General features: G+C 35.3%; 1 protein-coding gene across 1 annotated transcript in view; it reads left to right on the top strand.

Moving 5' to 3' along the window:
• The window catches only part of TSHR (thyroid stimulating hormone receptor), a 149,201-nt gene that overhangs the window by 93,994 nt on the left and 27,324 nt on the right, over positions 1–27,883 (top strand). The window contains exons 5-8 of the mRNA XM_051977467.1: positions 11,856–11,930; positions 13,220–13,294; positions 14,891–14,968; positions 18,152–18,220. Of these exons, the coding sequence (XP_051833427.1) occupies positions 11,856–11,930; positions 13,220–13,294; positions 14,891–14,968; positions 18,152–18,220 (297 nt within the window). The remainder of the gene's footprint in view (positions 1–11,855; positions 11,931–13,219; positions 13,295–14,890; positions 14,969–18,151; positions 18,221–27,883) is intronic.

Here is a 27,883-nt window from a genome sequence, read left to right as displayed (position 1 = left end):
GCTGTGTGACCCTGGGCAAATTGCTTAACCCCAATTGCCTCAGGGGAAAAAATTAAGATAGTATTTTGTCCTATATATCATTTGCTAGGGAAAAAAATTAATACATATAATGGAAGATTTTTTTCTCTATATCTTCCAGCTCTGTTGTGAAAAATAAACCTCCTGCTTTCACCCCTGTACAACTGACACAATCATACTTTCCTCTTAAAGATTTTATGAAAATAAGAGAATAGAAAAGTCTATACTTATTAATCATTTCTTCATTTCTTTTGTTTAGTTAAAATATTGTCCCTTAACTTTTCCCTTCCATTCTTTTCCATTCTATATATGTGTGTATATATATATATATATATATATATATATATATATATATATACACATATATATATATATATGTATATATATATATAGAGAGAGAGAGAGAGAGAGAGAGAGAGAGAGAGAGACAAACAGATAATTGGGGTTAAGTGACTTGCCCAGGATCACACAGCTAGGAAGTGTTAAGTGTCTGAGACCAGATTTGAATTCGGGTCTCCTGACTTCAGTGTTGATGCTCTATCCACCGCATCACCTAGCTGCCCCATCTCTATTTTGGAATAATAATGCTTGAGTGCCTTTAAAATTATGCTACCTCTAGTATGATCTTTCTCTGTGTATAATTGATCAGGTATGGCCACTTTACCTTTTTAAATACCATTGCTAGACCTCACATAATTTAGCAACCCAGTACATTGCATATAACAATCACTTAATGTTGGAATCTTTACAAACTATTAAATTATTAGAGTTGACAGAAACAATAATTATCTAATTTAGCATGGTTCAGTATCATTGATCTAATCCTCCAAAGAGATGTTTTGGGCCAGAACCTGAAACAAGGTACTAAGTAGAACTGATTGATACAATGCTTGTGTTCACACCAGTACTCACTGGAGTTCACAAGTATGGGGGATTCACAAAGTGAACTTTGTAACTTTGTGAATTCACACCTCCCTTGGCTGTGCCTCCAGAAGGAGGAGTCAACCTTTGGGAAATCATATATAAAGAGGCTCCTAGCTTCGGGTTAGTTAGTTACTTTGGGTTAGAGAGAGTTTAGCTGAATTACATTGGAGAAGAGCACTCTTTATGGGGCTACATCCTTTTATGTTAAGATGTTACTAGATAATTTGTCTTATGAAATCCTAACCCTGAATGACTGGAAATCCATATCTAGAACATGTCTAGAACAAGGACAAAATTTATTATGGCTTTAGGAGTATCATGAATTATGTAGGATTCAAGCCCAATGCAACAGGCAAACAGGAGCTATTGGACAAATCACTTTTGACCAACTAGCTGGTGAAAGTCAGTATAAAGAGAATTCAGAACAGATTTATTATCCTATAACAGTGTATGAGCAAATTTCTAAGGCGGCAATAAAAGCTTGGAATTCTCTCCCTGGACAGAAGGATGGAAGTAAAGCTTTTACAAAAATAGAGCAAGGTCCCAATGAACCTTTTGCTGATTTGCAAACAGCTGTAATAAGAACCATTGGAGACAATGCAGCAACAGAAATAATGACTGGACATTTGGTTAAGGAAAATGCCAATGAGGTTTGCAAAAGAATTATAGCGGGACTAGACAAAGATGCTCCTTTAGAGGAGATCATAAGACGCTGTACCACAGTGGGCACAAATGCTTATTACACCCAAACTATGATGAATATGGAAGACAGGGTCCTTCTTGGCAAACGAATTCTAGAGAAACTCGTCGATGTTTTCAGTATGGAAAAGTTGAACATTCGAGAGCTCATTGCAGAAATGGAGATAGAATGAGAAGACAGGGTGAGAAAAAACCCAAAACCCCATGTCCAAAATGTAACCGAAGCTTTCACTGGGACTCTGAATGTAGATTGACTCAGGGAAATGAGAGGCGGGGCCCAGCTTCAGGATCCCAGTGGGGCAAGATGGCAGCTAAGGTTACACTCAGAGAGTCTTTAGAAATTCGATAGTAAGACATGATCAATCAACTAAAAGGCAAGCAGATGGAAGAAGGAGATTATACAATCAATCAGCCCAAAGGCAATCGGAGGGGAAAAAGGAATTGCAATTAAGAAAAACAGAGTTGTATGCAGTAGATATCCCCTGGAGAGGTGAAATCTGTTCCTGTCCAGCCTATGGATCCCTTGCCTCCAAACACAGTAGGCTTGACCATTTCACCTCGCCATTCACACACTGATGTGGGAAACTGGGTAATTTGTAGCTAATATCCCAGTCACTAACACAGGTAGACAACCTGTGATTTATCAACCAGAAGAAGTAGTAGCATCAGGCTTACTGTTACATACCCCCAGTAGACAATGTGATGATGGTTGCCCAGTTTCTGACTTCAAGCAGCAGAGTCCAGGAATATTTTAGACTGCAGCTGTGACAGATGACCGACCTATGCTCATTATTTATGTAAATGGAATACCATTAAAAGGATTGGTAGACACAGGTGCAGATTGTACTGTCTTTAGAAGTGCCAGCTGGCCCAGTCACTGGCCAAAGATTAAGGCAGACACCTACATGTCTGGTGTAGGAGGATCAATAGCAGCAGAAGTTAGTGCTGCCCCTATGAAATGGACATTTGAAAATGAAACAGGAGTTTTCACTCCTTTTGTAGTTGAAAAAATCCCCATCAATCTGTGGGGGAGAGACATTTTACAGCAGATAGGATTAAAATTAAGTACTTCAGCTTTTTAGGCAGGGCTGCTGTTGAAGGCCTGCCAGCACTCTTACCGGTTCCTATTCAGTGGAAAACTGATACACCAGTGTGGGTAGAACAGTGGCCCTTAACAAGAGATAAAATTCAGGCCTTAGTAGATATAGTGCAAGAGCAACTTGACCAAGGACACTTACAACCTTCTCTAAGTTCTTGGAATTCTCCAGTATTTATTATAAAAAAGAAATCTGGAAAATGAAGAATGTTAAGTGATTTAAGAAAGGGAAATGAACAGATGAAAACTATGGGAACTCTTCAGCCTGGACTTCCATCTCCTACTCAGTTGCCTAGAGAAAGGCCTCTTTGGGTTATAGACATCAAGGATTGTTTCTATTCTATCCCTCTAGATAAGGAGGATGTGAAAAGATTTGCCTTTTCAGTGCCCAGTGTTAATTTAGCTGAGCCTTATAAAAGATATGAATGGACAGTTTTGCCACAGGAAATGAAAAATAACCCTGCTATGTGCCAAATGTATGTTGCTGCTGCTCTTGTAAGAAAAGCATGTCCAAAAGTTATGCTATTATATTATATGGATGATATATTGGGTTGTGCACCTGAGGAGCGAATGTTAGAAGCATGTCTACAAAAGATCATAGAAACACTAAGAAACTACAAACTTCATATCACTACAGAAAAAATTCAAAGGCATGCTCCTTTTCAATATTTAGGACATGAAATATATCCTAAGGCACTTATAGTACAAAAACTGTCTTTAAGAACAGAGAGGTTGAACACCTTAAATGATTTCCAAAAATTAATAGGAGATATCCAATGGATGTGTCCAATGTTAGGTTTAACTACCAACCAATTACAACCCCTATATGACATTTTAAGGGGAGACACTGCTTTAAATTCACCACACCAGCTTACAAAAGAAGCTCAAGAGGCTTTGAAAGAAGTTGAACTGGCTTTATCCAATGTGGTTGAAAGAGTCACTCAAAAACCCGTGGAAATATCAGGTTTTGCTACGAAAGAGGCACCCACAGCAGTCCTTCATCAAGGAGACAGTGTGATAGAGTGGGTGAACCTCCCAGCACAACCAGAACAAAGCCTTACTCCTTACCCAGTGCTTGTGGCTAGAATTTTATTAAAGGCCATTAAGCGAGCAGTACAACTTAATATATGCCTATTGATTGATTAATAGAGAACTGAGGTGGTAGAGTCTAAATGTGGCTGTTTTGCTATCAATATTTATAAGAATAAATCTTTATGGATGTTGGCTTATCTGTTCCATTTTACTTGTTTGTTAACCTCCCAGTTTCACATACAAAAGTACTCAGGATGATCTGATAGAAGGATCTCTTATCAAACCCTGCAGACTTATTTTCTCCTCAATTGCTTTTTACTCTTTTTCAAAGTGATAATGCCACCTACAACTTTCCATTATTCTTTTCTAAAATGTTTTTCAAAAAAGCAATTATTCTAAAGCAGACATCCTTCGTTGTTACATTTCTCTTCTTGACAAGATCAAGCAGCTACTTAATTTAAATTTTCATCATTTTCTTTTCACCTATTTTACTTGTCTCTCTTCTGAAAGATCCTTTATCATTTTGTAGATTAATATGATATTGAATCTGTCATCCCACAGAATCATTGTTCTCAAGATGATAAATTTTTTTGGTTTTGTTCCTTTAAAAAAAAATAAAATCCCATAAAGGAAGGTAGATGACCTGAGCAATAGGGCACTCATCCCTTGTAAAACTACTTCCCAACAAAACTTCCCTTAAACAGAGAGAAGTCATACCTGACTCGTAGGAGCATGCAAATAGTTTTTACTCCTTTCTCTTTCCTTGTCCTCCTTCAATCCTATATCCCTTTTCAAAAACAACAAAGACAAACTTGCACAATTTTTTCTCCTTAAAATCTTGGCCATCTAGTTCCAATATTTTATTGTTTTGAAGTTGTCATGTCTTTTGCCCAAGTCCTTCTCTAAAAACACTATCCTCAAAATTTTTCAATATTTGGCCAACTGTTTTGGTTTTGCTATTTCTATTCTTAAGGACTACAAAGTATTGATCTTTGCAAAGGTCACTAAAGGGAAAAAGGCAATTAAAACAGAATCTCACTAAGACAATTTATTTAGAATCAAGGCTGTTTTGTAAAAGTGGAGTAGAGATCAGGTTAGAAAGACAATAGAGAAAAGAAATATCAGAATATGGTTATCATTTCTACATCATGGGGTTTCGGGGTATAATGTCCCCACAATTTTTAAAATCTGAATGAAATTTGCTGGCCCTCCCTTCATACCAGAAGAGAACTTTTGAAATTATCAAGATATTGATAAAATATATTTATATTATGTAACACTACACAAATATTTTATGCATTTCTGAGTTTCTAAACTTTTTGTCATCTACTAGCCTTTGTATGTCGTCTTTGCCCCCCCAAAAAAAAATCCCATTTAATTTTTTTTGCCAAACCAGGATAAATCAAAACCACAGTAGGTAAAATCTTGATGTGAAAGGGATAACTGTTTTTCTTTTTGAAGAATTGAGCACAGTGGTATGCTTATGACAGAGTTTTTATTGTACTATTAAAATTCATATTTTCTTGAGTTTAGTCAAGTATTAATTGATTTGAATTTTTTTGTAACAAATACATTCAGGTACAATTTTTAGACTGTGAATATTGAAACAGAAAAAAACAATCTTTAAACTTATCTTGGACACATATTGTTCCTTTTGACTGAAAACTATATATGTAATGAACTACTTATATAAAATATTCCATGTGGCCAACTCTTTTAAAAAATTAATTTGATTTATTCTATCTTATTCTATCTATCTTTTAAAATCTTTATTTTGACATCCACCAGTTATTTTTGGTATAACAAAATGATTTCTTGGTTTTAATTTTTACTTTCTCATCTCTTATCTTACACTGGTTCAAGATTGCTACCACTCTATGCAAGTTGCACCATCCCATTTTTAAACATTATCTTTTCTTCAGCAAAGTATTTTACTTACAACAATCTTTATGGACATATAGAATTTGAAACCTGAGTAGCAGTTCACTCATTCCCTTCAAAACAACTTTATAACATACCATTTCTTGAACATAGAACTCCTACTTGTGGTTAGGTGTGCAAAAGATATTTTGTTTTGTTTTTTTCCTCTCTTAGTTTCTCTTCCTCTCCTATGTCTCTTTTGGAAGACAACACAGACAAACCAATAGTAACTAATTTCTTTCCTCCAGTTAGTCAACAAGTATTTATTAAATACTTAGTATATACTAATGTGACATGAAAACAGTTTGGGAGACATAATTTCTGGATAATTAATCACTTTATTAATTATGGCAGCAAATAATTAATACAAAGATGATCATTTGGCTTTCTCTCACAAACTAATGAATCATGAGGCTTCTCAATGCTTATATGTTCTTGGCAGAATGTATGTTCCCAAGAGAAGACAATCAACTCTGATTGGTTAGCAATTAATGAGAGAAAGAATATTATGAGGAGAAGTGGACCTATTCTAAGGAGAGGCTAGGAGGGACATGACTTGGATTCTATCAGTCTAAGATTACTGATTCTTAGATCAGTCTTAACTCAAACTACGCCCAGTTTCTAGCAAGCCAGACAAAGGGAGCTATCCTTCACCTAAATTTGCCTGAATAGAACACAATGACTAGAATGTATCTAGATTAGATTCTTTTTACTCTTTAAGCAGAATTAAGCTTCCCAACTGGGTGAGATCTCAAAAAGATTGAGGACAATGTTAAATCAAATCTCATCATCAATCCTGTTGTTCAGATTCGATTGAGTAGAGGATGAAGAAATAGGAAGGGAAAAAACCTGCATCCCTCAATATTAATGGGTTATTATTGATATAAGAGAAAAATAATTATTTCTCTCATTAAGCACTTAGAGATACAAAGAAAGCAAAAGACAGTCCCTGTTCTTTATATATATGTATATATGTATATATATATATATACATATATATATATATGTATGTATCTTTTTATTTACAAGATATATATACATGGGTAATTTTTCAGCATTGACAGTTGCAAAACCTTTTGTTTCAATTTTTCCCCTCCTTCCCCCGACTCTTTCCCCCAGATGGCAGGTTGACCAATATATGTTAAATATGTTAGAGTATATGCTAAATACAATATATGTATACATGTCCATATAGTTATTTTGCTGTACAAAAAGAATCGAACTTTGAAATAGTGTACAATTAACCTGTGAAGGAAATCAAAAATGCAGGTGGACAAAAATATAGGGATTGGGAATTCTATGTAATGGTTCACAGTCATTTCACAGAGTTCTTTCACTGGGTGTAGCTGGTTCAATTCATTACTGCTCTATTGGAACTGGTTCATCATATTGTTGAATCAGAATTGATCATCATATAGCATTGTTGTTAAGTATATAATGATCTCCTGGTTCTGCTCATTTCACTCAGCATCAGTTCATGTAAATCTCTCCAGGCCTTTCTGAAATCATTTGGTCATTTCTTACCGAACAATAATATTCCATAACATTCATATACCACAATTTATTCAGCCATTTTCCAATTGATGGGCATCCTTTCATTTTCCAGCTTCTAGCTACTACAAACAGGGCTACCACAAACATTCTTGCACATACAGGACCCTTTCCCTTCTTTAAGATATCTTTGGGATATAAGCCCAGTAGTAACACTGCTGGATCAAAGGGTATGCACAGTTTGATAACTTTTTGAGCATAGTTCCAAATCACTCTCTAGAATGGCTGGATGTTCACAACTCCACCAACAATGTATCAGTGTCCCAGTTTTCCCACATCCCCTCCAACATTCCTCATTATCTTTCCCTGTCATCTTAGCCAATCTCACAGGTGTGTGGTGGTATCTCAGAGTTGTCTTAATTTACATTTCTCTGATTAATAATGGACAATCCCTGTTCTTACAATTTATAAAGAAGAAATATGCAAATACCTATGTAGAAACAAGATATTTAAAAGGATAAATTAAAGATAACCAAAAAAGAGAAGGCCCTAATATTAAAGGAAATCTGGAAAGGCTTCTTGAGGAAGGTGGAATTTTAGTTGGAACTTGAAAGAAACCAGGAAAACCAAGAGGCAGATGAGGAGGAGGAGAATTCCAAGCATGGGGGACAAGGAGTGAAAATGGCCAGAGTTGGAAAATGGAATATCTGCTATAAGGAACATCTGGGAAACCAGCATCACTAGATCACTGGCTAGTGAAAGGGAAAAAAAAAAGTATAAGAAGACTGGAAAAGTAGGAAGGCTTTATTTGATCTTTTATTTAACAGGGAGTCACTGAAGATTATTGAATTGATAATTGTTAGGTTTACACCTGTCATTTAAGATCTAGGTGATAGTTGAGAGAAGGATAGACTACAGTGGGAAAAGACTTGACACAAGATCACTCAGCAGGCTATTTTAATATTCAGGAGTGAGGTAATAAGGGCCTGCACCAGAGTTGTTGCAGTGTACATAGAAAGTAGACAGTCTATATGAGTTATTCTGAAGATAAAATTGATAAGACTTAGCAACAGATTGAATATGGGGGAAGGGAAGTGCTGAGGATGACCACCTAGGATTTTAGCCTGATTGACTGGGCAGATATCCTCAATGGTAATAGAGAAGTTTGGAAGAGTGGAAGGTGCATGGAAAGAAAAGAAGATAATTTTTACTTTGGACATGCTGAGTTTAAGATGTTTATAAGATATCCAGTTGCAGATGCTAACCTTCCGGTTAGGGTATTGAAGCTAATCTGAGACTCTTGAGCAGAGATGATAATTAAATCCATATAAAATGATGAGATCTTCAATTAAATAGAATAGAGAGGAAAGAGAATAGGGCCCTAAAAGATATCCACCACTAGAGGGCATGATGAGAAAAAAAGATCCAAGTTAGAGACTGAGGAATTTGTAAATCAAAGGAGAGCTAGGATAGAATAGTGTAATGGAAACCTAGAAAGAATAGAGTATCAAGAAAAGAGTGATCAAAAAGTGTCAAAATCCGGAGAGGTCAAGAAGGATGAGGATGACAAAGTACCATTATGTTTTTTCAATTAACACATCATTGTTGAGAGTAATTTCAGTTGAATGTCACAAGCCAGACTGTAGAGAAGCAAAAGAAAACAAATGGAGGTATTTATTGTAGAAGACCTTCTCAAGGAGTTGGCCACAAAAAGGAGGAAAGATATGCAATAATGGCCAATAGGTTTGGATGTATAATAGACATCAATGTGCATGTTGAATTTTCCTCATATGAAGGCATGAACTGTAAAGGAGAGGAGATTGTGAATCAGGGACTAAAAATGAGGAAAAAAGGAAAATGTCCTGGAGGTCAATAGACAACAGTTACCAGAATTTTGATTGGTGAGTAAATGTGGATAGAGTGAAGCTCAAAAAAAAAAAAAAAAAGAGGTTACTGAACGTTGGAGATAGAGGGAGAAAATGGGAGTGGTAATAGAGAACAAGGAGCATTATTACTATTCCCCCATCTTAACCAGAGAGAATGAGTGAAAACACTAGCAGTGCTGGAAAAGTTAGCCAAGTTGTCCATGTCACCTAGGGGAATTCAGATCTCAGTGATAGTCAGAAGAACAGGAAAGGTTTTGTTACTTATTAAGTAAGCACTCCAAAAAGCACAGTAGAAGGATGAATAACTTTAGAGAAGGACACTGGGGGAGTTGGTTTGATAAGAATGGTGGTAAAGAAGCCTTCTCTTTTCTAATTCGCCGCTTTTTTTTTCTATGTTCATGTCTTTTCCTGCTTCAGAGTTCCCATTGGCAGCTGACAGCAGAAACAGCATGTCCTTGGCTAAAACCTGGCAGAAAATTAACCACAACTTTGTGTATTTGAATCCTCATGGTTTTAGTCCTACTATTGTTGTCCTTGAACATTTCCTATTATATACACATATATATGATTTGTGTCTTACCAGACTCTGTTTTCTGTCTTTTCTACTTATTGATCTTTTAAACAACTTTAACACTTCGTATGGGTATTGACTCCTCTCACTGGCCTCCAGTTATACTATTTCTCAGAATGTACCTCTCACTGAATCTACCATACTGTAAAGTATGATATGTAAAGAAAATATGTTTTTATGCCCAACAAGTTTGGCCTGGCCAAGGCTGCATAGTGAGAGTAGAAACAAGCTTTCATTCTTATGTGGCATCTCAGTAATTGGCAGCAACATACCTTTTCACCTTCTCATGTAAATGGTTAACTATCTCAAATTACTCAGTCCCTAGTTAATATGAACTTCTGTTAGTTAGATATGGTTGGCTAATACTGGTGTCATTCATATCTGCTTTGAGCTTACTTAGGGATTTGGGGGTTGGGGCAGCAAGGAGGGACAGAGGTTTTTCTTAACTCACATTTGAATTCCTATTCACTTTTTTCAGTTAATTGAAAAGTAATTAGCTTACTTAATTTTTAATCAAGCTCTATTATAAGCTCATTTGTATACCTATGTCTATATTATTTTATTTTTAAGAGTTGTCATTTTACATTTTGGTCCCGTTTGTTATCATAATATGATTTGATTTCTATTATTTGTTTATTAAATGCAAAAATGGATATGTGAAAGATACTGACTTTGGAAGTGCTGCAGATAGTTAATAGAGATAAGAAAACAAGAAGGCCAGAAAGCAAGAAAGAAAAAATGAAGGCAGGAAGACAAGAAGGAAGGAAGGAAGAAAGGAAGGAAGGAAGGAAGGAAAGAAGGAAGGAAGGAAAGAAGGAAGGAAGGAAGGAAGGAAGGAAGGAAGGAAGGAAGGAAGGAAGGAAGGAAGGAAAGAAGGAAAAAAGAAGGAAGGAAAAGGAAGGAAGGAAGGAGGAAGGAAGGAGGAAGGGAGGAAGGAAGAAAAGAAGGAAGGAAGGAAGGGAGGGAGGGAGGGAGGAAGAAAGGAAGGGAGGAAGGGAGGGAGGGAGAGAGGGAGGAAGGAAGGAAGGAAGGAAGGGAGGGAGGGAGAGAGGGAGGAAGAGAGGGAGGGAGGAAGAAAGGAAGGAAGGAAGGGAGAAAGGGAGGGAGGAAGGAAGGAAGGAAGGAAGGAAGGAAGGAAGGAAGGAAGACGAAGGAAGGAAGGAAGGAGGGAGGAAGGAAGGAAGGAAAGAAGGAAGGAAGGAAGGAAGGAAAGAAGGAAGGAAGGAAGGAAAGAAGGAAGGAAGGAAGGAAGGAAGGAAGGAAGGAAGGAAGGAAGGAAGGAAGGAAGGAAGGAAGGAAGGAAGGAAGAAAAAAAAAAGTTAAGCACTCACTATGAGCCAATAATTCGTGGGAAATGTCTCAAAAAACATTTAACTTTGAATTCTGTTGGCTCTGATTAGCAAGTCTGTAGATTATTCAGGTCCCTTATAAATCCCCTTCTCTTAGACATTTTTCTTATTCATTAGCAACACAAGCAGAAGCAAACTCTAGAAGAAACTCAAACTGGTTGCTTCTGCTGCAATCACTCCGGGAAAAAGTTTGATAGAGGAAGTAGCTAATTATAAAAAGATTCTGGGTTATCAATTAATTACCCATTTTAGTTTTATAATAACTGATAGAATGAATTTTAAAGATCCATTCCAATGTGAACTGGCAATCGCTTAGAAAAATAATGGTCTCCATAGCTGCACTTATTAATAATGATCATCTAAACCACTTAACCTTCTACTTCCCAGTGAGCTGTTTTGCTTTTTAATGTTGCTATTATAAATAACAATAATGGTATTTGCCCACTACCTCCAGCACCATACTGGATAGATTTTGTGTCTGTGTATGTGTGTGTTTTTAATTAGGCCCAAAAGGAAACAAAAAAGTGTCCCTGAATACAACCAAAACAAAGGTTCCCCCATTAACATAGTTTAGCTAGAATCAGGTGAAAGCTGGCTTTTTTTTTTTTTTTGAGAGGTCCAAGAAGCAGCCTAGCTACCATAGGCCACAAAGAATGAGCAGGCCTCTTGTCTCTGAGTTGAGAGCAATTTGTTACTGTACTTTTGCCAGTAGTTATTCTTATCTCCTAATTCAAACTCATTTATTTTTTCCTCTGGGGTTCTTTTAATGTATTGCTTCTTTGAGTTTTGTGACTAATAAATAAAGAACTGAGTTTTTCTTTAGCACAATATTTTTCAGCCTGTAAACTTGTTCATTTTAACTTTTGCAGAGAAATTCGAAATACTAGGAATTTAACTTACATAGATCCCGATGCCCTAAAAGACCTGCCTCTCTTAAAATTCCTGTAAGTATTGCAAACTTTGTTCTTTAGAGGGAAATTACTATGTTGTCATTTGGTCAGAGCTGAGACAAATCACACGATACCTCCCTCCCTTCTCCCAATAACCCTGATCATTTTTACCCAAATGAAAGCAGGTTCAAATGAGCATTAAGGCCACTCTTGAAGGGGAAAGAAGTCACAGATGGACAACTTGAAGCCTGAAGGGAATGTATGTAGAAGGGGGAGAATGGTAGTTCTAGTCCCTTTGCCATGGGAATGGCATAGGTTGATATGTGTGTGTGCATGTGTGCATGTGCCTGTGTTTGAATAGAGATACAGTGCCTTAAGGACTCAAATAAAATAAAAGATTAAGGTAGGATTATTATTAAAATCATTTCTAATTGTTTTCATTTATCTGAACATATTCATATTTGAAGTTTTATGACACTATACTAGTATTCCTGAGCTACTTCAGAGAAAGGCTTATTTCTTAATATCACTGTAAAATATGATTGAGAAAACCAAGGAATCAATATTATACATTATACATCAATGTACCCCTTCTCCACCAAAAACAAAAACCAAAAAAAAAAAATAATACATATCCAATGAGCACACTTTTTGTCTCACTGAATCCAGATGAATGTTGGTTTCCATCTAACTTGATATCTAGTAAGAAAAGTAGAACCTATGTGTCTTAATGCAAGCCCTTCTGAATGACAACGAAAATTTATTATTCATTTATTATGATTAGGTACCGTACTATGTACAGAACATACCAAGTCAAAAATAAAATATGCCCATATTCAAGAATCTTACATCTAACTGGAGGAAACAATATGTACACATATCAATAAATATATATATATGTAATACAAAGTAATTTTAAGACACACTTTATTATATGGGAAATCAGGAAAGGTTCCATGTAAGAAGTAATACTTTAATTGAAATGAGAAGGGAACTAGGGATTTTAAAAAGTGGAAGTGAAAAGAGAGTGTACTCCAAGCATGAGGAATAGCCTGTGCAAAGGCATGGAGATGGAAAATAGAATTTTGTGTCCAAAGAACAAGCAAGAAAGTTAGTAACAGAACTTAACTGTCAGAAAGCATTCTTAGTTCAAGAAGAAGAGGAAAAATCATGAAGTGGGGAAAAAGAAAGCAAGAATGAAGGAATGTCACATTTTTTGAGGAATCTAAACAATAAAAAAATGAACAGATGAATGATCCAGCAAGGGCATAATGTTTAACCCATGTCTGTGATGCTTTCTTAAATCTAACTTCTATTTTTGTCTCTTTGGCCGTGTAATTTAGTGGGATTTTCAATACAGGACTTAAAATATTTCCTGACCTGACCAAAATTGATTCAGTTGATGTGTTCTTTATACTGTAAGTATGCATATAATATTTCAATATTACTGACTCCAAAGATATCAGAGAAATCTCCGGGCCCCCCTCCCCCAAAGATACTGGAAGTATCAGGGAAACCTTGAAATTTAAAATTTTCTTTAACACCACATTTGTTTGGCAAACTTGTATTGGTACTTTGCATTTCATACAACAAAGCTTTCTTCTCTAGTATCACAAAACACTTTCAAGATCAGAATTCTCATGATATACCATACCACACTACATCTATTTGTAAATATTGTCTATATTATTGATATTTGTGGTGATTGCAGCAGTAATTGTAGTAATAATGCTTTAATATTGATATAATATATTCACATGTAAGTTTGTTTTTACTTAATCTTGGGGCAGTTAGATAGTACATCAGAGTACCAGACTAGAGTCAGCAAGACAAGTTCAAGTCTGACCTCAGACATTTACTAACTGTCCCTGGACAAGCTACATCACCCTGTTTGCCTCAATTTTCTCATCTGTCAAATGAACTCCAGAAGGAAATGGTAAATCATTCCAGCATCTTTACCAAGAAAACTCCAAATGGGGTCATGAAGAGTCAGACATGACTGAAAAATGATTAAATTCAGTTCCAGACCTGGCACTCTAACTACTGTGCCACCTACTGGCCTAAATGAGATGATAAAGTGCTTCCTAACCCTTTAAGCACTCTATAAATGCCTTTGCTGTTGTTCAGACTTTTCTGTCATTTAGGGTTTCCTTGGCAAAGATACTAGCGTGTTTTGCCATTTCCTTTTCCATTTCTGGTGTGGCCGTTGGGAAATCACTGATCCACTCTAGATGTCAGTCTGGAACTGAGATTAAACTCCAGGTCTGCATTCTTTTATTCAACCAAAATATATTTGTTGCCTACTTTATTGATTTCTATCCTACTCTATACTGTCTCTCTTCATAATCTTATCAGGCATTTTATAGTTCTGATTATCAATGTCTCAATGGGAAAAGTCAGTTACAGAGAAGTTCATAGGTCAAATTTTTGAAAAGGAGCCAGAAATACCCAAAGATGTTGCCAAAATTGCTAATTCCAAGTCTTTTATTTGATTAAATGGAATACACTGCTTCAGGGCGGCACTGTCCAGATAAAGGGACAAGTCATCTTTAGTAAATTTCATTGGTTTAGAGAAGTAACAAAAATCCATATGTCCAGCAAAATTACTCCAATAAGATAATTCTGGTTAACTCTTCAAAATTTTACATGTCCTTTTGTTTTTTTCTAATCTTTTTTTATAATCATTGCACAGCTGGAGAATTTCAATATCAACTAATATTGACCTTTCTTAGATAATTTGTCAGTTGATGACTATCGCTAATTTAAGAAATGAACAATTTTGCATTATAAATTATTGATCCACCCATGCTTATCAGTCTTCATACTGAAGCAAACTCAACAAGCAAACTAATCGACTTTAGAGGCTCTTTGGGACTAAAATAAAATGAGCTTAGCATTATCTTGGATAACAATTCTCTTGTAGAGCACTTATATAGTAAAAAATCTTGACTACATTAATTCAATGTTTTGATTTTTTTTTCTCATGATAGTTTTTCTTTCTTTCCTTATTGCAGTGAAATCACAGACAACCCTTTTATAACTTCAGTTCCTGTGAATGCTTTCCAAGGGCTGAGCAATGAGACCTTAACCTTGTAAGTTCTGCCAACTGAAATCCCATTTCCTCTACCTTTCGATTCAATTCATTACCATATTCCTGGTAAGGCTAGAATGAAAATGGCTTTTGCATACTCTGCTTGAACTCAATAACTCAAAGGCAAGTTCCCCCAGTGAAGTTTGTTAAGCTTCTGAAAAAGCCTGCATTGTATGGACCTAGTAGTGCTGCTACACAAGCCCTATTTGAATGGTTAGGTTCACTGTATGCTATCAAAAGCAGATTTGTTAAAAAAAAAAAAAAAAAAAAGCAGATTTGTTTTTAATTCTCCTGAAATCTGGGAAATTCCAAGTTTCTAACTGTGAGGATAAATAAGGTGAGGAGAAAAATAACTTAGCTCTTTATGCTTATGTGTAGCAAACACTGCTTTGACAGAAAAGAGCTACTCCACAGAAGCATTAAGTGCTCTCACAGAATTTACCTGAATCCAATCTAGGCCTGGGAAGTCCAGCTAATTACCTTGCCATCAATATCTGTCTTCCAACTCCTCCTCTTCCTTCTCTTCCCCTTTCTCTTCTTCTGAACTTCCCTCTCTTTTCAATCCCTCTCTTCTTTTCTCTCTCCCAATGGAAGGAAAATAAGTACACAAGACATAACTATAGCATAATGCCTGGGAACTACTTCTTCTTCCATATTTCTTTCCCTCTCTGTCTTTTCCCCATAATATCATTTTCTTCATTTGTAAAAAGAAGATCATAACAGCACCTAGCTCACAGTATTGGTGTGAGGATCAAATGAGACAACATATAAAAAACACTTTGCAAACCTTAAAACAATATAGAAATGTTTCCCATTATTATTATTATTGTCTTACTTGTCTATCCTGATTCAAATTAAGAGTATTTTAATGCCTAGGAGCTTCTTCTTTTCTTCATATTGTTGGAGAGAAATTACTAAAATATGACTCTCACTTCTGGAACACAGTGGAGATATATCCTATAAAACCTGGGATTTAGAGTTGGGAAAAAACTTGTGTATTGCCAGAGAAACTGAAGCAAGGCAGAGATTAGTTTTTAATATTTTAATAGTGGAGAATTTGGGCTAGCCCAGTCTAGCCAAAGCTAGTCAGCTGAATGGGATTCTTGTCTCAAAGAATCTAACACTGAGCCATCAATTCCAGAGACTTTTATAGGGCTCCAGTGGCCAGGGAAACAAAGGCAAGGGGGAAAGAACACTGGGTAAGACATAATTTAGTCAGGACAGGTTGGGAGCAGGAGACAAAGAGTCTAGGGCAGGAGACAGTGAGCAATATCCAGGCATTTGAGATAAGCCAACTGGGGTTTTATGACTCACTGGAATTTGAAAGTGGCCAGAGCTTAATAGGTAAGAAGGGGGGATGGCCATAATAATTTTATTCAGAGAATAGCATAATAATTCAGTGAAACTCAGGCATTACACTTGGAAATCATTAATTTATTCTTTCCATTTTACAAATAAGGAAATTTAAGCCCTCTTCTTACTTAAATATAATGTCATCAATTTCACCATCCTCCCTGTAGAATCCAGAGAACAAAAAAAGAGAGCAAAATATTATTCCTACCTAGTCATCCAAAACAGCACAATGACAGATTCAAGGAAGATAGCTTGAAACAATAAAAAAAATATTGACTGACTCTAAAGTTGCGTTGTTTTAGACAAGTCCCTTTCATGCTTCAATTCCCTCATCTGTGAAATTGAAGAATAATGCAGATGAGACTTCCTGAGTTGTTATATATTCTATGAGCTCATTTAAAAGTAATGTGATTTAAATTGTTTTAATCCATGTAAAGACTGAGAATAGTAGTATTGCCTAAGGTGGCCCACTCCCAGGTCCCAGATCTAAATCCTGTGATTCTAAAATCTCGCTATTTTTTTTTAGCTATATTTGACTAAAAGGTGACTATAGACCAACTTTTTTGGAAGAATAGTGAGTTCCTTGTCAGTGGATACCATCAAATGGACAATGAATATCCACTTGTAAGGAATTTAGTAAATAATATTCATTTTTGAGGTAAGGGATAGATCTTTGAAAACCCTTCAACTGTTATTCTTTGATTCTTAAAATATATATATATATATATATCAAACCATATAAATATATTTAAAAGAATATTTCTCTCTTTACTTTTATGTAATGCTGACTTGTATTTGAGGCAAATTTGTAAAATAGGATCCTAATTCATAATAATTCTAGACTTGAAAGGGTAGGTTTTAAATGACTTCTATGAATGCTCCCAGTTAGAAAGCAAAATTCTCTAGCAATGGACTAGATAGAGTTGAAGCTCCTAATTTTACACTAGAAAAGGTCCCTCTCTCTTTGAAGTTTCCCATTGTACCCTCATGACACAAACAAAGGAACACTCAAAAACAAAAGGACAAAGTCAATCATAAATATTTGTGAGAAAAAATATAAAATGTATTATTTGACAGTAAATTTAAGAAAAACAAAAATAGAAGTAATGTGCGGTGGGATAAATCCTTGTTAATTTGTTTCTCTCAGGCAAGCATGTATCTCCCAGCTTTTCCATTTAAATAGATTTCATCTCTCATAGTCTTAAAAAAGAACTACTGATATGGCAGATAACAGCTGCTGTTTCCAATCATGCTACTCCAAGGACCACTATTACCCTGTCTTTCTCCTCTCCTCATTCTCCTTAAGAGGTCTCCATAACTTCCACTGCTAGTCCTCTTTGAGAAAACCTCTGTTTCTCCTCTTGCCTATGCAAGATTTCTTTCTCTTAAGTTTCTTTTCTTTCAAACTACTTCCCAAAGAAGGGAAGGCTATGTCCAGTAAGCTATTTATCCAATTAGTCAGGAATTTTTACATCAATTTCCACTATTCAAAACATTTTAGTAAACCCTCTTTTGAAACTATCTTCAGTGCTTTCACCATACTTTTTTGACTATCCTCAGTGATGATAAATCCTCATCCTTTGGGAATAGGGTTACTTATTCAAAACTAAGTCTGAAGAATAAAGTGAGTTATCAAACTGGTTTTTTTTAGTTTTTTAAAAAATGAGCATAACTATGAAGTAATGAGATCAGTTTTCTTGAAAGACTCACAATTTGCTCTAAAAAGCATTCTATATTTTTCTGACCTTGGAGAAATAAAGACTAAATCTTTCAGAAAATGACCAACATGACATGTTCCAGGTCACTAATTTCTTTCCTTTATGACTTGCAGAAAACTCTATAATAATGGTTTTACCTGGGTTCAAGGACATGCCTTCAATGGGACAAAGTTGGATGCTGTGTAAGTAAAATTATCATCATGATAACTGTCCCCAAATAAGGAGAAGAATAACTTAGAATTGTGAATATGCTTCTAAGTTTTTTTTTTAATAGAACTATTAGGAAAAAACAAGTTTTTGATAAGTTAATAAATCAAGTATAAATACAATAAGCATTGAGGATGTGAATGATGAGTGAGAAAGAAAGGAGTTGAAGAAGATTTATAGAGAGAAAAGACCAGATGTTTCCAAATAAAATAGCCACACAGCACAACACCTGAAGCCAAACAAGAAGTGGAATCACAAAACCTCAGACAAACACAACAACCTTAAACAATCCATTCTATTTATTAATAGATTAATAGATATTACATCAGAGCTGCAAAGCTAGTTTGCCAAGAGGAATAATGAAGTGTTTATTTTCCTCCTGGAATCAAGAAGGTCACTTGGAGTCTATGGAGCATAAGATGATGATTTCATTACATATTGGGGCATAGAATATAACATACCTCATCTGGTTGGGATTCGCTAAGAAATTCCACAGAAAGCTTCTCAGTGGTAGAGTTCATATCATCTGGGTTAGGAAAATTGACAAAGGTGACAGTAGGTGGTGCAGTGGATAGAACACCAGCCCTGAAATCAGAAGGACCTGAGTTCAAATCTGACCTCAGGCACTTAACACTTCCTAGCTGTGTGACCCTGGGAAAGTCACTTAACCCCAATTGCCTCAGCAAAAAAAAAAAAAGAAGAAGAAGAAGAAAGAAAAGAAGAGAAAGAAAATTCACAACAAACAACTTAAGTGACTGATCACCCTGTTCCTAATTTTAACTAGACATGAAGTACCATTATCTCAAGGGGACATTTCTATAAGTGTAAGTGTGTAGAGGTCTGTGTGTGTGTGTGTGTGTGTGTGTGTGTGTATTCAAATCGTGATTTTGACATGAACTTGGGGATGATACTTAATCTTCTTGGCCCCTTGTTTGATCAATTATAAAATAAGATGATTAAGATACATGGCCTCAGGTATTTCTTCCAACTCTAGATCTATGATCGCTATCTTTTCAAGAAAGTGAATTATCAACTAAGTATTGTCAAAAAATAGGTTGAAGATTAAGATTTCTTACTTATTCCTTCATGATATATTCTCAGGAAATATACTTGATTTTATACTTGATTAACTTGGAAATGACCAGGAAGTCCACAGCCTACTTTTTCCCCCTAAAAACAAAAAACAAACAAACAAACAAAAAAAACAAAAAAAAAACAGGTCCAGCATAAATTACAAATAAGTAGATAAATGCTACTATGCATTTTTGTCTTCACCCCTTTCTTGAACATCAGAAGCAGTGGCCACTTGGAATAGAATGCACATTATAACATTCCAAGTTGGAAACATAATACCTTACAAATAAAATATTTTGCTTTTCACTGAATTAATACAAGTCTTTCATTGATCAACCATTACTGGGCCCAGGGGACCTGGGGCACTGTTACCACTGTCTTCTCTAAGGAGCTACTTTGTTTCAAACCCACGAATGAGGTCTGGACTGAGTTCAGTCTTGGGAGAAACCTGGCCTCTAATGAGAAGGGGAGGGAAGCTCCCTTTTCTTCTACTGTTCAGCTAACTAAATCATCATCTTGGTACTCCAAGAATAAATTATTTGAAGTTTAAATTGTGGCTCATTTGTAGATTTCTCCAAAGTTGGAAACAAAAAGGTACTTTCTATACAACAACAGAAATGGTATAAGGATATAACTTTAGTTTCATACATATAAAAGAAATTCTAATAGAAACAAAAGATTCACAGTGTGAGTCAACAGAATGATTTAAAACAAAATTCAGTAGCTTACAACTATAGTTACTGTTACCTGGCAAGGATACTTCAGCAGGACTTGGCAGGATTGCTGATTGCATATTTTACATTTCACCTCAATTAGTTGTCTTTACCAAGGTCCATGTAACCTGACAAACCAGCTCAAGACTTGTCTTATTCACTTGTTTATGGAAATCTTAAGAGTGCTAAAACAGCTTCTGAGAATTCCTCCCCAGGGTACTAGTCACCTCTTTTGAAAAAGATCTAGAATCTCTAAAACTTTCAGAATCAATAGGTACCTTCAATCCTAGACCCTGCCATCTTATAATAGATACTCACCTGCCAAAGTCAGGCAAGAACAAACAAAAAAGACTCATGACTTCGCAGGCAAGACATGCACTTTATCTGCCATATGCTCATGGCCTTCATGGGGCCTGGGATGAAGAATAGGGTAAGTCAAAAGCTTTTCCTCTTAGTGGTAGTCACTATGTCATATGGGTTAAGAAAATTGACAAAGAACAAATTAAGTGATTGTCTACCTTGTCTCTAATTCTAAATAGACATGAATGCATGTCACAGTGTTTCAATACTAAGATATTGGATAAGTTTCATTATCTTGATAGAATAAATGTGTACATACATGTAGAGGCATATATATATATATATGGAGAAGTTGGTAGGAATAAAGGGAAGGACCTCTCCTCAGGATGCAGTTTGGATCCCAATCTGGAAAAAAAGAGAATACTAAGGGTATGGTCACTCCTTTTATATATCCACTTTGTTATCAGCTCTTCCTGCTCAGAGTTCAATAAGGGGAATGTCTAAACATCTTATACTGAATCACCATATATCAGGCTGGAAGTAGACAAGAATTTCACCATCCTAAAATGGTCCAAGAATTGAATCACCATATTCCTGGAAAGCTCCAGATACATGCTCCCTGGGATGGTTCCCCATAGAAGAATTAAACTATCACTCTACAATATGACTAATTTTACTTTGATTTATTTCAATTAATTAATTTTATTTCAATAACACATGCAGTTTGCTTTGAACCAACCAAAGTCTAAGTGAAGAGTGTCTTGAAAGAAAAGGACTTGCATATAAACTCCTTAAAGGCAATGACTGTGACTTATGCATAATTATGCCCTCATAATAATTAGAATGTAGTAGTTGTTGAAAAGTACCTGTGATTTTACTGCTAAAGAGAAGTCCTTATAAGTAAATTGCCTCTCCCAAGATAGACTAGCACCTGCTATATAGCTTCCTGCATCATTGAAAATTTAATGTAGTTAACCAAGGTCACATATGGCATATGTCAAGAGACAGTATTTTTTTTTTGATTAAAGCTATTTTCAAAACATAGGCATAATTTTCAATATTCACCTTTACAAAACCTTGTGTTGCAATTTTTTTTCTTCCCTTCTCCCCACTGCTTCTCCAAAAGGCAAGTAATCCAATATGTTAAACGTACAATTCTTCCATACATATTTCCACAATTATCATGCTGCACAAGAAAAATCAGATCAAAAAGGAAAAAAACGAGAAAGAAAACAAAATGCAAGCAAACAATAATAAAAAAGGTGAAAATACTATGTTGTGATCCACACTCAGTCCCCACAGTCCTCTCTCTAGGTGCAGATGGCTCTCTTCATCACAAGACCATTGAAATTGGTCTGAATCACCTTGTCATTAAAAAGAGCTTTGACCATTATAAATGATCATCACATAATTTTGTTGTTGCTGTGTGCAATGTTCTCCTGGTTCTACTCAATTTACTTAGCATCAGTTTCTGTAAGTTTCTCCAGGCTTCTCTGAAGTCATCCTGCTGATCATTTCTTATAGAAAAATAATATTCCATAACATTTATATACCATAATTTATTCAGCCATTCTCCAACTGATGGGAATCCATTTACTCAGTTTCCAATTTCTTGCCATGACAAAAAGGACTGCTACAAACATTTTTGCACACATAGGTCCGTAGGAGGCAGTATTTAAATGCAGATCTTCCTAACTTTAATATCACTAAGGACTTGAAAAATATATATTAAATTAATGCATATTTTAAAAATTGTATATAGGAGAAGAGGTTCCAAAATAAGCATTTCAAAGAAATTATATATAGAGAGAGCAGAAGAATGGAGTATTCTGAATTTGCTACACTATATTAGGCTTAGATCCCTACCAAAAGCAGAAAACTATGAAACTTCTAAGTCTGCTCTGACTTGCTGATATGACCGACTCAGTAAGCTCAGTTTGCAGGATCATCAATTTATAGCTGGAAAGCTATCTGGTCCAAGCCTCTCATTTTATAGATGAGAAATTTGAGATGAGATACATTAAATGACTTGTCCTTAGTCACCCAATTAGTAAGTGGCAGAATTGGATTGCTGCTGTCAGACCTGGCAAATGTAGTTTTAGACTGGAAACTTAATTAGTTGACTATTTTATTGTATTTGATGAAGTAAATAATATCTATACCCTCCTCTCACTACTTACCAAGATACTGCATCAAGAGGTGATGTGGTGTAGTAGAGAGGAAGCTCACCTTCAAAGTCAGGAAAAGTTATGTTCAAGTTTGTCTCTGAAACAAAGTTTCCTTTTTTTAATTATAGCTTTTTATTTACAAGACATATGCATGGGTAATTTTTCAGCACTGACCCTTGTAAAACCTTGTGTTCCAACTTTTCCCCCCTTTCCCCTCATCCCCTTCCCTAGATAGCAAGTAGACCAATTGTCTTGTCTCTGTGACTTTGGACAAGTTTTCTCACTAAAGCAACATCTGCTTTGGTAGCATTCGTCACTGAAAGCTCCCTATGCTTTTACAAGTCTACTTTTTAAAAGTGGTGGAGGAGAGGCAGCTGTGCTACCAGCTATAAGTGCGTAAGTGTCAGTGTAGAACAGGCTTGGCTGCTGTGCAAGCCACAGACTCACTCAGTCAATCAAGCATGAACTACAGCCTAACCATTAGTGGTACTGACCAGAGACACAGTACCACAGAACAACAGCCCTGCCCCTGATGTGGGGCAGGGATAGAACAGCGGCTATCTCACTGCTCAGCAAAAGCACCACAGCATTAGGGAAATCTCCTATCTGTCCCAGTGTCACCCAGGAATACTCTACTGGAACAATTGGGTGGGATAGTAGATAGAGGGCTAGGCTTAGAGACAGGGAGACCTGAGTTAAAATTTGGCTTTGGATATGACCTTCAACAAATCATTTAACTTCTTTGTATCTCAATTGCTTCAGGATAAAATGAAGATAATAGTATCTGTCTTTTAGGTTTACTGTAAGGATCAAATGGGATAATAATTGCACAGTACTGATAGTTCCTGGCACATAATAGACATGCTATACATGTTAGTTATTATTATTACTGAATAACTAGGTGATGGATCAGCCCCTCCCAAACACACACTTAAATACTCCAGTTCAAGCTAGTTCTACTAGCTTTCTCTTGTCAAATCATAACTTTCTACTATAGAGCTCAACTACAAGGTTAGCCAGTGGTGATTCAAACCCTTCATCGAAGACAGAGCACTTGTCTCAACCTGGGATAGCAGAAAGGAGACATGGTTAGGCTATATTTGACCAGATTTACTGGAGTAATTTCACTTTTATGCCAAAATTTTAAGAACCAAATAAAAGTTTGACAAATTTAAATGTCTTAGGTGAGAATAATAGTGTCTTGATTTGAAAATATGGGTGAGACTATTCTGTGATGGTGATAATTTTATGATTAAATAATAATTTCAGAGGTAAAAAATTCAGGTTTGATTACAGGAAACAAGGGAGATTTTTTTTTCTATTAGTATTTTGGATCCAAACTGTTCTTGTCTATGAATTTTTTGCTCTTTCACTGCCAGTTTCCAGCTCTTGGCAAATTGCTTCCCTAGTGAATCTGAGTACTTCAACAACTTTAAAAAAAATACTATATAAATCTAGTGTATGACCTGATGTTGCTCATTATAAGGCATCAAGGAAGACAGGTTGGGATGGATAAGAAGGCAACAGAGAAGGAAATAAGAAAGGAATGATGTATTAGTCACTATGTTTTTTGGCTTTAAGGTTACATATAAACTTAAATGAATGTAAATACACTTTTCTGTTTATTACTGTATTTTGATTTGGAGGGTAACATATACATTTCAATCATTTGGTAAATTCTGCAGAAGCACATTCAGATATGTATTAAGGTTCTAATTTGAGCTAACATTTAAACAATGTGTCATCTACATGGTAGGGAAAGGGGAGGGAGAGAGAGAAACACAAGTTGAAAATTATTCTAGTGCTAGTTTGCTGAAATGGGTGGGTCTGGTGTAGTTTACATTCACTTGTCTAGAATAACAAAAGATTTTGATGAAAGCAAAAACTAAAGAAATTCTGCATTAATTCCAAGGACTAAACTCCTCAATTGCAGTAGGATGGTTAGGGAGAACATTCATGAAAATTATAGCAGATATGTGAGAACCAGGTCATCTTGCTTTTTTTTCCAAGGAATCATATACACTGTCATCTCTCAAATATGAAATGAATAATAATAATAACAAAGGATCTCTTCCACAGAAATTCACCTGAATTAAAATAACATGAATTAAATGAATTTAATTTATAAATGACTATCCAGAAAAATAACATCTGAGCCCATAAAATTAATGGGTTTTGTGGCTGCCATCCACCATCTTGCCAACTAAAGTATCTTACTTCTTCCTACATATGTTTAATGCCTGCTAATCTCCTTTATTTGTACCCCTAGCACTTAGCACAGTATCTGGCACATAGTCGTCACTTAATAAACATTTATTTTCTGAAAATATTTTAGCAAGTTTTAATATCATTTTGATGTGCTAACAGGCACAAGCTAGCCATTAAATAACAAACCATTAGATTACAAACAGAATAGTGAGCACACTAATTATTTCCCTGATCACTGTCAGACTCTGGAGGCAAAACATCCCAGTTTTGACCACCAGAAAGAAGATAGAGAACAGTACATACTTGGGAAAACTATATTTTTCCCAATGTAAAAATTGGGCATAGTCTAAAATAATAATAATAATAAATGAGATTACAGAAGAATATCTGTATCTCTACTAAGGTAGAAATCCAGTTTTAATTATACTTGGAATTTCCATAAGTCAATCATATTTTGGATGCATATGAAAAGTGAGAAATACTGGAAGATCAAAAATCTATTAAATTGTGCATAATCTTTGACCTAGTGATACTATGACACTACTACCAGGTTCATACTTCAAAGAGATTAAAGGAGGAGAGAAAGCTTGAATATATTCAAAAAAATTTGTAGCAGCTCTTTTTTGTGGTGGCAAAGATTTGGAAATTGAGGAGGTACCCATCAACTAGGGAATGACTGAATAAGTTACATGAGTGTGGAAAAGATGGAATTGGTTTCAGGGAAACCTGGAAAGACTCATATGAACTGATACAAAGTGAAGTAAACAGAACCAGAATAATTTATACAGTAACAATATTGTAAAGAAAACAACTGAAAAAGCTAGGAACTTTGACTAACACAATCACCAGCCACAATTTCAGATGGGGAGGTAATGGAGTGCAAATTGAGACATATCTAAACCTAGATATATTTGGAATGGTCATTGCAGAAATTAGTTTTGTTTCACTACACATTTGTAATGGGTTGTTTTTTTTTTACTTTCTCGATGTTAAATGTGAAGGGCAGTGCAAGGGAGAGAAATCAGGCCTAATATTGTAACATTGATTTTTTTTTTAAAGGGATATTTAGTGCATAAATGTTTTATAACTTCTCTCCCTAATTGTATATAATTTTTCTGATTGATAAAGGTTTTGGGTATGGTTATATGTTTCTTTGTTCTGGAAGTTACCAAAAGTTGAATATGTATAACAGAATGGAGAAAATCATTAGTATTCTATTCAAAACAGAATCAAGTACATCAATTTATTTTTATTGTTAATTACCACATTAATTTTGAAAGGTAAGGGGTTTGAATGATCAAAATGAATTGATCTTGGAGATTTAGTATCTTGATAGCTAGATTTCTCTGTTAAAATTGGCTCTTCCTCCTATTGGTATTTGTTATCTTCTACTGGACTCTGGCTGGCTCTTCAAGTTTGAAGTATTCTTCAATGTTCCTGGAAGACTAGCATTCTTATCACCCAGTTTCATTATCCCCAGGGGCATCTTAAATGTCAGAGGAAAACATAGCTAAACTGGACAAGCAATTATTTAGTTGTTCAGTGATTTCTGGAGAATTAAAAAAGCAGATTATTAAAAATATTATTGCCAGCTAATTTGTGTCAGGCCAGGTTTTTTAGAGTCAAAGACAAAGACAAAAAACCAAAACAAAACAAAACAAAAACCCACAATTTTTTGTTGCTGTCAGAATGAAGGGAACAGTTTGATTAACTCACTTGCTTTTGTCTGTGAAGTAACCCAGAGACAGAATCTAATCTGTAAACTGTATAATCAAAAAAATAAAAAAATAAAAATAAAATAAAAAAAGGAAAATAAGACTGGAGCAATTATGCTGGAAATGTGTTTTGTTTTTTGTCCTCTACCCTCACTCTATCAAAATCATTCTGTATGTCTCCTATCCACTTTTTGTTTCTTTCAAGTTGTCTTTTTTAAAACTCCAATTCTCACTGGTCAAGGGAACTCCGTACATAGATCACTGAACAGCTGAACATTATGAAATTTATCTTTAGATGGAGCTCCTTGCATGAGAAAGGCATTCAAAGCACAGTACATGATAGCTCAATCTCTTAGTGTGACTAAGAGTCCCAGGAGTTACTTCATAAATAGGAAGGTGTATTTTCTGACTTGCTTAGGATAATGCCAAACATGGCTCTAGAACTTAAAAAGAGATTGTTACTGATAGTGATATGAAAGCTAATTGGCCAAATTCAGTTATACACTATGCTCATCATTCTTTCCAATTTATTTTAAATATCATTACATGTCTTTTTTTTTTTTAATGTCCTTTTGCACTAGAACTGAGTTCAAATCTGACTTCAGATACTTCCTAGCTGTGTGACCCTAGGCAAGTCACTAAACCCCAATTGCCTCAGCAGAAAGAAAGAAACAAAGAAACAAATAGAAAGAAAAAAAAAAGAAAGAAAAAGAAAAGAAAAAATGCCCTTCACTAAATGTCTCCTACACTGAATTTTTGATCTACCTTTTTATTCTACTATGGATGATTGCATTAATGTCATGCAAGTGATTATATGCCACAGAGGAAGTTTTTTATGTTCAATATAAATAGCAAAATATTAACCGTGGATAAAAGTATTTGTGAAACATTATACATGGGACAGTTAGGTAGAACAGTGAATAGGACACAGAATTTAAAGTCAGAAAGACCTTATTTCAAATCATGACTTACACACTTATTACCTGTGTGACCCTAAGTCACTTAATCACTTTGTCTCTCAATTTCTTCATCTGTAAAATGAAAATAATCATGCCTTTCTTACAGGATTGTTATGTGGATCAGCTGAATTAATATATGTAAAAATTCTTTGCAAGCCTTAAAGCACTATATAAACAAATATATCCTGTATTTGGAGTAAAAAAAAACAAAACAAAACAAAACAAAAACCCGCAAAAAACCCAGTTACCTAAGTAGTGATATTTCTGAGTCAAATGGTATGCACTTTTGTACCTCATTGGACATACTTCCAAAGTCAAAGTACTCTCCAGGATGTTTGAATCACTTCACAACTCCACCAATGGTGCACTGGTGTCTCAGTTTTCCCATGTGCCCTCCAACATTTGTCATTTTCCTTTTCTGTCATATTAGCCAATCTGACCAGTGTGTGATAACTTTCACTAGTTTGCATTTCTCTAACCAATAGTAATTTAAAGTCTCTT

This window comes from Antechinus flavipes, chromosome 2, assembly GCF_016432865.1.
Source record: "Antechinus flavipes isolate AdamAnt ecotype Samford, QLD, Australia chromosome 2, AdamAnt_v2, whole genome shotgun sequence".
Taxonomy (NCBI): Eukaryota; Metazoa; Chordata; class Mammalia; order Dasyuromorphia; family Dasyuridae; genus Antechinus; species Antechinus flavipes.
The sequence above is the reverse complement of the archived record's forward strand: the minus strand, read 5'-3'. Positions and strand labels throughout refer to the sequence as shown.